The sequence below is a fragment of the Andrographis paniculata genome, unplaced genomic scaffold (assembly GCF_009805555.1).
Source record: "Andrographis paniculata isolate CXL003 unplaced genomic scaffold, ASM980555v1 Contig86END, whole genome shotgun sequence".
Lineage (NCBI taxonomy): Eukaryota > Viridiplantae > Streptophyta > Magnoliopsida > Lamiales > Acanthaceae > Andrographis > Andrographis paniculata.
This window is the reverse complement of record NW_026137624.1, coordinates 6032865-6045438: the sequence shown is the minus strand read 5'-3', so window position 1 is coordinate 6045438 and position 12574 is coordinate 6032865. Positions and strand designations below refer to the sequence as shown.

Here is a 12574-nt window from a genome sequence, read left to right as displayed (position 1 = left end):
GATAGGCAAAGGCGGATACTCACTACTCAGCGATACCCTCTCCTCTCCGGTGAGGTTTTCCGATGGCGGTGGAGATGAGGAACTTTCTCGGCGGCTTCGCATGTCCCTGTCGCCGATTCTCCTCCGAATTTCCGTTAAAGTCTCCTCGTCGCTTCACAACATTCGCAGTTGTTAAGAGGAGTCCCAAGCGCCTCAAGTACTCCACTCCGCGCTTTACCAAGGTAACTAAATATCGCCCAACTCTCTCTCGCCTTTATTCGAAGATATTCCATAGTTCACCTTCAATATTCTCGTCTGGCCTAAGGAGGATGGACTGCTGTACGTTGAAGTTGATCCGAGCGGTTCGGACGCGTGGAAACTGGATCCTATTGTCGAGCTATTGAAACAAGGAGCTGTTGGAGTAATTCCTACTGACACTGTGTATGTTTTTTACGAAATTTCTGAAAAGCAACCGCAGTCTTACGATTTGGAGTTTTGGAATCAGTATCAAATTGATTAGGCATGACCGCTTTCGATGGATATTTTGTTGAAATCCTCTGATAGGATTGAGCTTTTTATCTTGCATACTGTTTAACTTTATCATCCTTTGAATCCATGGCGACCTGATGAAAACTCTGAATCTGACAATAGGTATGCAATAGCTTGTGATTTGAGAAACAACTCAGCTATTGAACGTTTGCGTAGGTATGTAATGTGGAAGTTTATTAAGTGCTCGCCTGTATTTCGATGAATTGTTTTCTTATGAATGTGCTACTTTGGTGACAAGCGTTTGTGTCTTGTTTGCAGAATAAAAGATATCGAACCTTCAAAGGCAAGTAGCTAGAACACTCTGATTTCCATCCTGGAGAATCTCTGTCACTCACCTAATTGTGTACAATATTGGCTTCAAATTCTCTACTCCAATGAAAGTGCTATCCTGCGGTTGTGGCCTGTGGGCATTTACAAATTTGGCTTTGAAACATATTTATGCATTCGAACTAACGCCTGTTGTTTTTGCAGCCCCTTAGTATATTGTGTCACTCTTTCAAAGACATCGACACTTACACCACAGGATTTCCTCGTGGCAATGATCTAGGTCTTACAAACATTTTTCGAGCTGTTAAACACTGCTTGCCTGGTCCGGTAAATATTGCTAAATTTCATATAGTTTTTCTTCATACTAGTGGTTTGCATAATGCGTTGATCTCTGTATGCTCTGTATGCTTTAGTTTTCGTATGATTACGCTACTGATAAAATTTATAAACATTATGCAATTTTCTTTACTTAAAAGTCACCTATGTATGCATCAAGGTGGATCTTATTGATATGGCTTTTGCTGCTGCTTTTAAATGTTTCTGCTTTCACTTTCTCTTCTCTTTTCCTGATTGATGGTTAATAAGCCCTCGTTTGTTATCTGTTTTGAATCTGAAGTTTGCTTATTTTACATACCTTAGTTCATTTTGTTTTTTTATATCTTATTTGAGGTGGTTTATAATACCAACTCAACTACTTTGTGTAACAGTATACTTTCATTTTGACTGCAAGTAAAGCCCTGCCTAAGCAATGTATAAGATACGGGACTACATCTTCCAAGTATGCATCAAGAAAGAATGTCGGCATTCGCATACCTGATGATAGTGTGTGTCAGGCCATACTGAAGAAGATGGAAGCTCCTTTGATATCCACCAGGTAGGCATTAAAGGTAGATTTATTACATATGCTATGTGCCCGAGTGACCATGGTCGAATTTCAAGTTGTTAGAGACCAAATAGAAATTGCGGAGAAAGGGTTGATAATGATAAAAGAACATTTAAGAGATCATTGTGTGGTTCAACTACATCAAGAAAATCTAACAAATCTAACAGAGTACATTACTGCTCTCTACCTGTTGTATGGATAAAATTATCCTAATTAGTTTCTTGTAGGGTGTGTTTACTTATGGTGATTAAGTTGAATAATATTATTTTATCCCACCTAATTACTACTTTACAAAGTTTATTAAAGCTCGGGAATAATTAAAGAGCCATAATAGTGCGCTAATCAAGAGGATAATTAATCACACCTAAGTAATTTTGTACAAAAATTACATGTTATAAAGTAAAAACACCTCTAGTGTAGACATTGCTTTATAGCAATTTTCCTGTTAGTTTTTTGGTTTTTTGAATTCGAGTTGTGTCATAATTTGAAGTTTAGGGGTGATCCATGCTATAGAAAAGTTTGTGCCTCATGAATGACAATTGATCTTGCTATTTTGGGAACCTGCTTCCACTAACTGCAAATTATTCTCTCATGTCTCAGTGTTAAGTCACCAAAGGAGGATGAATGGATATTAGATCCCGTCGTAATAGGTGATGTATATGGACCAGAGGTACTGTAATTTCTCTCATCACTCTTAACACATTTATGGAATTTTATATTTTCTCCTAATATCTAGTGATAACAATGGTACTGAGTAGACTTAAGACCCGACTTGAACTCGACTCATTTAGTTAGATTAGAGTCTTACTATTTGTGTATCGGGGTTGGGTGGGTAAGAGTCAGGCAAAAAACATGAAATAATCGGGGAAAATATTTGTGTTTTGAAATACTGTCACTTTTGATTTCAAAATTTCTCAATATATATTGTCGGGTCCGGATAGGGTTTCGGATCCTAGTTGAGTTTGGCTAAACCTACCAGTTGCTATCCCTAGTAGTATTGCTTCACTATTTCCTCTTGTTTTTGTGCATTTCATTCTTGTTGCTTCTAACAACATGATGCAAGATCTTGTAAACTCCAGGCTTGTTGCCTAATTTGCATATAGTATAATAATTTGGTTTTATTTCATGTGATGGGTTGTGAGTTTCTTTGGTTTTTGAACAATTCAGGGCCTTGATTTTGTCGTTGCTGCTGGTATTAGAGTAGCCGAGCCATCAACGGTGGTTGATCTCACCGGAAGTCTGCCTAAAATTATACGTCAGGGAAAGGTAAAGACTTTGCTAGTCTATTTATAAATTATGTAAAAAATTAAAAAAAAATATTTTAATATTAATATATAATTATTTTTACTATAATATAAAATAGATACTTTAAACTCAGAGAATACTTCTTATCAACAACAATTTTTTCTTTAACAATTTTTTTTTTTTTTTTTATAATCACATGGTTTGCCACACGTCATAAAAAAAAAAAAAAAAAAAAAGAAAAAAAAAGAAGAGAGAATACTCTCTCCGTAGAGTCAATGTCTCTACAATGTGCTTATTTCAAGTCTATTATAAATGGTTATAAGGCCATCCACAACACAGAAACCCATCCAGGGTTTCTTCCCATTCTCTCTCCTGTGCCACGTCAGTTTCTCTCTCCGCCACGTCACGAAGAACTCCAACTATATTTTACATTCACATCAAAGAACCCTTTAAATTTATGAATATTTTTATGTATTTTTATTTATTATTTGTATTGCATGTAATTTTAATTAAACAAATGTTATAATTGAATTAATAGATATTTAATTAAATATTTTACAAAAATATGCATTAAAAAGTTACATAAAATATAAAAATATTATATTAAAAATTATAGTTATTAACAATATTATTTTAATAAAAAAATAAATATTAAATAAAACTCATATAATAAAATTTAAATCTAATATTTTAATAAAATAAATTATTATAAATATAAATAAAAAAGTATATATTATAAATATTATTTTTAATATTTATTGAATAAAAAAGTGGACCATGGCCCACAAAAATTGGAAGAGTGTTAATTGGTGTTTTAATTTTTTTTTTATTTAATAAATGTATCCATATATTTAAATTCATGTCGATGTGCGAACTTGCTTTTGCTTATTTATTAGTTGAGAATTTATTGGTTATGTTGGTAGGGTCCTAAGCAGGCGTGGATGGTTGCAGCAGAAGATGAAGACGACGACGATACTGCTATGTAACTGAGTTCATTACCGCAGGCTTTCGTTAGAACTGCTTCAATTTTCTCTAGAAAGCTGATTCTAAATGAAATACACAACACATTCAACCGCATCTTCAATATAACACTTACCCTACTCATGATATATGCCTTCTGGATTATCATCTGCAATAGGGCTCAGTTTGTTGTTTATAGCGACTAGTACTACTACCCATGACGACAAACTTGTCGCCAACAAGGAATTGATGGCTTTAATTACGGGGGACACAAACAGCTCCAGGTATGTACACCTGCACCGCGCTTCAATGATCCTTCTAATGCCATTCCCGTGTTGGTGTAGATAACTTTCCGAGCTTGTAGAAGTATAGAAGCGCATGCACGGCGACATATTACCTGGAGTGAAGATGGCTAGGTGAAATATTACAGATATTAATCAAATTTGAGGGGATATGCTTCTTTCTCCTTTGGCACTACATTAATGGGCGACCGATACTAAAAATGCTCGAATCTTCTGCAGAAGCTCGGCTTTCACAGAATCTGGTATTGAAGCTGCAATTTACAAATGCATTACAGGAGAAGATAGAAAACATGTCATGCTGCTCACAAATGAATTGGTAGAACATTACATTATAAAGTAAACATAGTTTCGAAAGCATATTTTTATGTGAAAGCATGTTTTTCATTGACGAAATTTCAAATAAACAGCAAACAAACTTGTATGTCGCAAAAAAGGATGAAAGAGTAATTGACGGAAGAAGAAGATTTACCTCTGCCTTTAGGGGTAATTGCACGTACAAGATCATCGACATTAACGTTATCCTTCCCGTTCTTCTTTATAAACGCCCTACAGATATACACAGTTGAATCACAGGTTCATCAATGGAACAATTTTAATGAAGTCGTAAATGCAGCACGGACATACTTGATAGCCTACTCATGTTTAAACGTTCTTTTGGAGTTCGGTTTTGATTTTTTGTTTGAATATCAATTTCAACGTGATGTTTTATAAGGGAGAAATAATATAATTTTATAGAGAATCGTAACGATTGTTAGTAAAAGAAAATCGGAATCAAAATCAAAATCAAAATTCAGAAGAATACAGTATGCAACGGTTTAGAAGTTTCAGGCAGACATGGAAAAAGTTAAATTCCACCATTTATATCAGAAACTCTTAAGAACAGCAAAGTTGTAATCATCACTGAAGTTAAAATCTCAACTACAGCTATGATACAACCAATTGTCCAATAGAAATGAGATCGATGTGATCACAATTGGCTTAAGATAACAATTCTTCAGTAAACTGAACTGGAGTTAGGCAACAACTCATTGAACCAAACTCAAAGAATAACGACGAGCAAATGAATATCAACAACGAAAGTGATATACATACAGTATACACACACCTGCAGAGAGCTCTCATTTCATCCTTCCAACCACACTCCACAAGCCTTTCCCTTACAAGCTCCATCATCCGCTCTTTCTCTCCACTCTCTATCAACTATAAATCCAGAAAACAACATGAAAATGAAATGACTTATTAATTCATCGCGAGTCCTGAAATAAGTGGACAGAAAAGGAAAACACAAGTATACCTTTATATTGACAATTTCGAGAAGCGTAGGCTCCTTGGATCGATCATCATCGTCATCGTCCCGTACGTCCGGCGTCGGAGGCCGATTCACCGAATGCCTTCTGCTCCTATTGTGTTATTTACTAGCTAACATTAATAACTTAATACGACAAAAATCGACACATGTTTTGAGTTGTTCAGGCGAAAAGTACGAATTCAGAGCAGTATAAGCGGAGCAACATTACATTTTCTTTGGATTAGGAGGATTGGAACGGATTGCAAATGAAGAACGACAGAAAAATTAGGGCAACTTCGACGGTTCTGCGGAGACGAACTTGGGAGGAGAATTGAGTGACGCAACAGTATGCTTTATATACATATATAGACTTCTTCCGGAAGTTGATCTGAAATGACCAAACTACCCCCGCATCTTTTTTCCACTGCTATGCTGGCTGAAAGGCTACGGATTTTGGGGTGTGTTATTTGATATGTTCACAAAATTTTGATTTGATTTTTGTATTAAAATAATATAAAATAAAATATTTTGTTGGTAAAAAAAGTGTATTTTTTAATGTAAAAATTTGGAATTTGTAAAAAAAAAAAAAAAAAAACACTTTAAAATTCACTTATACTGGATGCGTTCGCCATAAAATTCATAAATTATTTAATATTTATATATTTTTAAAAATCATATTGAATATTTTAAAGTTTGTATTGAATAGATCATACTTTAGTAAATAATAATAATAATAAAAAATCGTATATATACTCAATTGAATACAACCCTTTTAAGATAAATGTGTCCTAGAAATACAAAAGATTGGTACCATTGTCATTTTAAATAAAATATAAGAATATTTTTTTAATATGTAAAATCATATTTACTAAATTAACAATAAATATATTAATCGTAAACAATCTAAAATAATTACCCAGAGCTATAAAAATGGTTTTTATTCCACTAACTAGACCAACAAGATCTTGACCAACTAACAAAATAAGTTGAGTAGGAGGTTGGGTTCTTTAAAATAGAGTCAACTCTTTCCATAGCTCACCCTACCAAAATGCTCAGAAATTGTGAATTATAACTTTACCAGTATAATACAAATACGGATACCCTAAAAAACCCAAAGATAACAAAACATCATACAACTAAATCTGTGATTATAGTGTGGATTGGCTTGGCTTACCTTTGCCAGCACAGTTTGACAGCTAAATCTGTTTTCTAACAAACATCATCTTCAACCACATGGAAACAAAACACCCAAAGATAACAAAACTAAACATAGAAGCCCATGGCTTCAAATGGGCAGTATATATATATATATGCTAAACTGTGATAAGTTTCATCCATTCAATACCAGTCTCGGTAGATACACGATAGATTTACATTGCACATGCGACCATCCAATAGAGGCGGGAGCGCCAGAATAGCTAGCCGGCTACAAGTTCTACTGCTACAAGTTTGATTCATTTTTAACCAAAATATACCATCACAACTGCACGTTCATGACCAAAATCATAAATAATTTGACCCTGTAAATTCAAGCTACCTCTCGATTGATATACGACCATCTCAACGCCTCCGGCCATCTCCAGCTACCTTCCGATTGATATAGCGGATGACAGCATCTTCAACCCTGTAAATTCAATCATGCATTTCAATAACACATAGATCATCAAAAAATGGTGTGCAAATTTCATTTATAAGACCCGATGAACAAAAAATTAGATAACTTCAAGATATACCAAGGTTGATTGTAGAATTCGGAGAAATTCGAAGACTTCAAGCTATAATTCTGGTCTTTTCCGGCATTGTGACCATTTTCAGCGGCTGCAAGTTTCAAGTCCTTGCCTTGAGAATCCGTCAGGGTCTCGATGAACTCCGTAGGATTCTGGCTGAATCCCAAAAAGAATGCCCTTCTCTGCTGGTGCTCGTGGATTTTTCGAATAGCTGCACAAATCGCTTCGTCGCAGCTTTCCATCTCTTTAGTTTTTTCACTGCTTAGCAATACGGAATTCAATTCCCTCTGTAACAGGACGGGTACGTCCACCATGACGTCATAGCATGCAGTTCCGACTGGGATATTCCCGGATAGCTTGATCCTGTGCTCGAGATGTATGGGCTGTGGTTGGAAGAGGTGGGGCGTAATTCTTTGCGTAACTGACGTGAACTTGACCTTCGTTTCAAGAAATATCTTTTGGAGAGCCACATCGCAAAAGAAAGAAGATGGATCATCCGGGCACTGCAATTTGTGATTCTTAACGTAATTCCATATTGCAGCTATGATTCTTGCACGACTATCAACCTCGAAACCTAGAATCTCCATCAAAGGTCTGGAAAGCTTAAACTTCTCGGGGGTATAATTCATTTCTAGCCTTATACCTGCAGTGAACTCTTGGTCCCCTTTCCTTTTGACCTCAAAACCGTCATGATGAGCAGGCGATCGAACGGCGTCCCATATAATTAAATGGTTATCAGGATACAAGTTCTGGTCCAAAGTGATCGTCACTCTCTTGAAAAATTGAGAGAATTTGGGGTATGAGCTTGAATTCTGCATCAAAGTAGCCTGATCAGAATCCGGCTCCGTCTGATCCTCCAAAATTCTCCCTACAATCTTGAGAGTCCATGATGGTAGCTCGGCATTAGGCTTCTTTGGAAGTGCGCAAATCTGATTCGCGCAAGTATTGAATATGTAGATACGGAGAACTTTCTGAACGGATGATGGGGTTTTTAGAGCCTCTTGGATGTCAACCTTTTTCCTCATCAAAGCAGCGTCCACGCGAGATTCAAACTCGAGGAGCTGTGTATAAAGAGCAGATTGAGGCAGAATAGCTGCAACTCTCTCATGTAGCTGTTTTTCAGGAAGCTTTTGCTTCTTTCTCCGAGCAGCAGCCGAGGCTTCCATCATCCTGATTGAAGACGGAGAGTTTGATGGCGCGAAGCTTGGAGGGCACACAGGTGGTTTCTGCATAAACCTTTTGGCACTGGCACTGGCACTAGCACTGGCACTTCCAGGTCCTGAAATCGACGGTGGCGGCGAACCCAAATTTAACAAACCACTAGCATGAGCCTGGTTGAATGAAAGCCCCTGAGCTTGCATTTGAGCTTGGAAATGTGCCTGGGCGGCTTGAGCCTGGGCCTTCGACTGTGCCTGAGCCTGAGCAATGGCGTGCGCCTGTGCGACGGAAAGCTGAAATTGGCTGGGAAATCCATGCCCTAGTTGTTGCTGAGCAGATGGATTCAGAGGCAGAGAGTTCCCAAAAGGAGACAAAGCACCAAAATTCTTCTGTAGGTTGTTATTTGCAGACATGACTTATTTCTAAACTTTCACGAAGATCAAGAAAAAAAAAAAGAGAAAAAAAGAAGTGGTTAACTGGCCATTACCATGAATTTACTGTTCAAGAACTAACGAAAAGAAAAAGGAATCCATAAAGACATTCACATGATCACATATAATCCTATTAAGAAATCGTTTCAATAAAGCAAATAGTATCATCAAATCAAATTGGCAGCTTAATCAAACCGAACCAAGAGCAACAACAACGGCAGCGATTACTGGAATTAAAGAGAGACAAGGAATCCACAAACCAGAAGGAAATCATCAATCAAGGAATCCATAAACCAGAAGGAAATCATCAATCAATCAAATTGAAATTCAGCTTAAGCCTCCTACGCACGCGCTGAGGAGCAAGAGCTACTACTCACCTTGCTCCTCTGCATTATCTGTATAGTTCCATGGACGAAACCCTAACTCTAACTTAATGCAGGCAATTGTTCACTGAATTCCAGGAACAAATGTGAAAACAATGAGCAATCATTTCTTGACGACACCAAATTCGACACAACTGGAATTCGAAACGGCTACATCTATCAACAGTGCAGAATCCCAACGAAATCACGAACTACGCAAAATTCCTTCGCCTAAATGCAGCATTTAGGATTAAATACGTTCTACACGAAAAAAAAATCTTACAGAAAATGGCGAAAAGCGTCAGAGATTGAACGGGTTTCTTCGCATCTCCTTCGTCGGGCATTCAGCAACAGCGAGAAATCTGCCCCTTCGTTTACAGAAATCAGCGCTGGCAGACGGCGGTGGTGGTCCCTGTAGATTTGAGAAAAAGCGGACTGTGGGCCCTATATCAAGTTCCAAAATATGGGCCTAATCGTTTATGGGCCGCGCCCAATGGGATATTTGTAGGCCCAACAGAGTATTTATAGGCCCAAATAAGAAGTTCTCTTCATCATCCTATCCGCTTCAATCATTTGTGTCCAGAGCAGGAAGAATCTCATCCATGGCGTCTTCTGCAACCTCATCCATATCCACGCTCTTCTCTTTCTTCAGCCATTCTCAACCGTCGCCTCCGCCGAAATCTCCGCCCTCGCAGGTGTCTCTCTCCTCGTCTCAAATCAGTCGAGACAGGCTACCCGTGCGGACTCGCAGTTCCTCCAATGAAGCTCTCGACTCAGTGGTTTGCCCTTCGCTAGCCTACGCTAATACCTTGTTCTTCCGAACTGCGTACAATGTACAGGTGGTTGTTGACGATAAGGAGCCGGAGGAGAGGCTTCTCGGTCGCTTCAGAAGAGAGGTCATGCGAGCTGGAGTAATTCAAGAGGTCAAGCGCCGCCGGTGTTTTGAGACTAAGCAGGATGAGAAGAAGCGCAAGACGCGTGAAGCTGCGAAGCGCAATCGTCGCAGGTTGTGCCTCGAACCTTAAATTAACACCTACTTTTAGTTTTTTTGTTGGTTTACTTTCTGCTGCTTTTCTGCTGTATGATATGATTGCGTATGAGGCTTAGTTCCGTGGTGAAAGTTGAAGATTAGAGCTATAAATAACTGTCACCTGCAAATTGCTCGTCGTTGTGAATCGCAGTTCTCAATTCAGTCTAGCATTATTTGATAATGAAATTGTGTGAAATATATACATGGTTTCCTTGCTTTCCTATAGGATGGATGAATCGTTTTGCCTAACATCTGCTTTTCTAACATAATGTTCACAATTATAAGAGTTATATTGTTAATTTGTTCACCCGATTAATCATTCTCTCTTGTTTTTAATGTGATTGACAAATTTAGTGCTGAACTGCTTCTTGTTTTATATCAAATTTCAAACCTTAATTGAGTCCCTGCTGGATTCATTCCCTGGCTGTACCAATTCAATTTTTTTGTGCTTTTTAAGGTGGCATTCGAAATGTCTGTGAATGAAAGACCTCATCATTTAAACTTCTAAACTGTCAACCTTCTTGGTTCCATTCTACCTTACCTTTAATGTTTTGGCTTCTCTGTTGTAAGGGCTTGTTAGTTCTACAACTTAGATTTTTTTTTTTCGAATTTCCTTCACATCTTCTACGGGGTGGTCAAGAGGCTAATATGATATGCATTAACAGTTTGTTTACTTGGAGTCTTAACATAATCGCTTGTTTACTTTGGACGATTAAAATCCAGATTAGTCAAAGTCTGGATTAATTTATCATAAAGTAATATTTGTGCTCAAAGTCTATTTTATCCTCTACTTAATCAAACAAAGTTAATTAATTATTCTCATAATTATATAGTCCATTAGAATAATTATAAGATCATTCCTTACAATCAATCACCTTCTCCATCATCTAAACCATTACCTTTCCGGGTTTCTTCTACATCCTTCAACAAAAATAGTGTAAAAGATGTGGGATCGACTTGGTAAAGGTGATGAGTTGAGGTATTGATATAAGTATGTGTGTTAAAAGAAATTGAAATGTCGAAGTAGATTTGATACGAACGAGAGAGATAAAGAAGTAAATGAGGTGGAGGTAATAGTTATAAATGATGCTCTAAGGATTATAGTCTCATCCTACTAAGTAAACATACCTGAATTGTGACAAATTGATGACTGTTCCAAGTTTTTCTACTTGTATTACCTGATATGGCTATGTGTTGATTATCTGAACAGACGCCCTCAATCAAGAATGCCGAGTCCACAGGATAGACAAGAGACTTCAAAGGCCAGTAAAGGTGATGATGATGAAGATAACTGGGATCTTCCTGACGGGGATGACCTTCCCTACTTATCTTGAACCACCCGTCTTCCTTTTGTTTTAGCCGAAGAAAACTGCTGTTTGTTTCCCTACTTTTGGGGATTTTTGATATTGTAAGTTCTCGCAATCCTCGGGTTTTTTTTGTAAAAGATAAGTACAGCTGATTCAGTATATTTGACTGATTTGTTGATGCTCGTACTAAACTCAATTCAAATCATGATAAAGTAAAGTTTGTCCTTTATATCAATCACATGCTCGTACATAACCGGGAATGTGGGGTGGCGTTGGAACGCAATTTGGTGAAATTTTGCATGCATACCACATGTCGACATCTGTTCCCTTCTGATTATTTGCAGTATGTAATAGTTTTGAGGCTGAGCCGAAGTTTAGATTATAGTAGGAGATACTCTGATTCTTCTTCTTGAGATATGTAATGTAAAGCTGAACTGAATTGTTTGCTATATGTGATTAGTTCCGATCCAGATGTTAGTTTATAACTACCCTGATTCTTATTGAGATATAAACTTGGAATTCGGAAGGAAAGCGCAGCATTGCTCTTAGGCCATCGGGATCTTGCAAATATTGTCTTATTGCTGCAAAAAGTTCGATACAACACGAAACATCAAGACAAAAGAACACCAGATTCTTACTGAGATTCGGCATCAGTTACTGGACGCCATAGCCGTCGCCTCCATATACAAGCCACATTCTTGCTAACACTTGTGGATCATAATTTGTGGTTGATGCAGGTGCCACGCCTTTCTTCGACTTGGACTCGGTTGTCTTCATCGATCTCTCGGACAACATTCATACAATCTTGTACTAGTATGAATGAGGTGAGCTGAGCTGGCCCACCATTCAATACAAAGCCAAAATTATTGCCTCCCCCATGGCTGATTGCTTTCTTCATCAGCCTGTGTGGTCCAGTCAGTGTGTAGAAACAGGCAGCTGTAATGTACATGAGGTATCACCACTAATGATTGATTGGTCCCAAAGGTAAAAAATAATACTACTAGACGTCACATGGATCATTTTTTTTTTGCTATTGTTAGTAATTAGTATTGATTGTTCTTTAATCCCCTATTATGGACAGGTGGC

The 12574-nt window shown here is 37.5% G+C and overlaps 4 protein-coding genes across 5 annotated transcripts; 2 read left to right on the top strand and 2 right to left on the bottom strand.

The window, feature by feature from the left end:
* Positions 1–62: 62 nt before the first annotated feature.
* Positions 63–4030, top strand: LOC127242126 (uncharacterized). The gene is made up of 9 exons (XM_051261527.1): positions 63–221; positions 305–420; positions 631–684; positions 787–811; positions 1000–1122; positions 1503–1669; positions 2279–2348; positions 2846–2944; positions 3847–4030. The coding sequence occupies exons 1-9, from the start codon at positions 63–65 to the stop codon at positions 3907–3909; spliced, it is 876 nt and encodes a 291-aa protein (XP_051117484.1). The 3' UTR covers positions 3910–4030.
* Positions 4003–5828, bottom strand: LOC127242128 (transcription and mRNA export factor ENY2). The gene is made up of 5 exons (XM_051261530.1): positions 5703–5828; positions 5480–5585; positions 5291–5385; positions 4655–4731; positions 4003–4436 (listed from the first exon to the last, which is right to left on the bottom strand). Coding segments are annotated over exons 1-5 (354 nt in total). The 5' UTR covers positions 5705–5828; the 3' UTR covers positions 4003–4362.
* Positions 5829–6737: 909 nt separating this feature from the next.
* On the bottom strand, positions 6738–9707 carry LOC127241986 (SWI/SNF complex component SNF12 homolog). 2 transcript variants are annotated; one of them, XM_051261309.1, is made up of 3 exons: positions 9435–9707; positions 7207–8785; positions 6738–7097 (listed from the first exon to the last, which is right to left on the bottom strand). In XM_051261309.1, exons 2-3 carry the CDS (start codon positions 8769–8771, stop codon positions 7034–7036), a joined length of 1629 nt encoding a protein of 542 aa, XP_051117266.1. In that variant the 5' UTR covers positions 8772–8785; positions 9435–9707; the 3' UTR covers positions 6738–7033. The 2 variants fall into 2 exon arrangements, with proteins under 2 accessions (XP_051117266.1, XP_051117265.1); XM_051261308.1 differs by having other exon boundaries at positions 7207–8780.
* Positions 9708–11723, top strand: LOC127241991 (30S ribosomal protein S21, chloroplastic). The gene is made up of 2 exons (XM_051261314.1): positions 9708–10157; positions 11392–11723. The coding sequence occupies exons 1-2, from the start codon at positions 9754–9756 to the stop codon at positions 11513–11515; spliced, it is 528 nt and encodes a 175-aa protein (XP_051117271.1). The 5' UTR covers positions 9708–9753; the 3' UTR covers positions 11516–11723.
* The last annotated feature ends 851 nt before the right edge of the window (positions 11724–12574 follow it).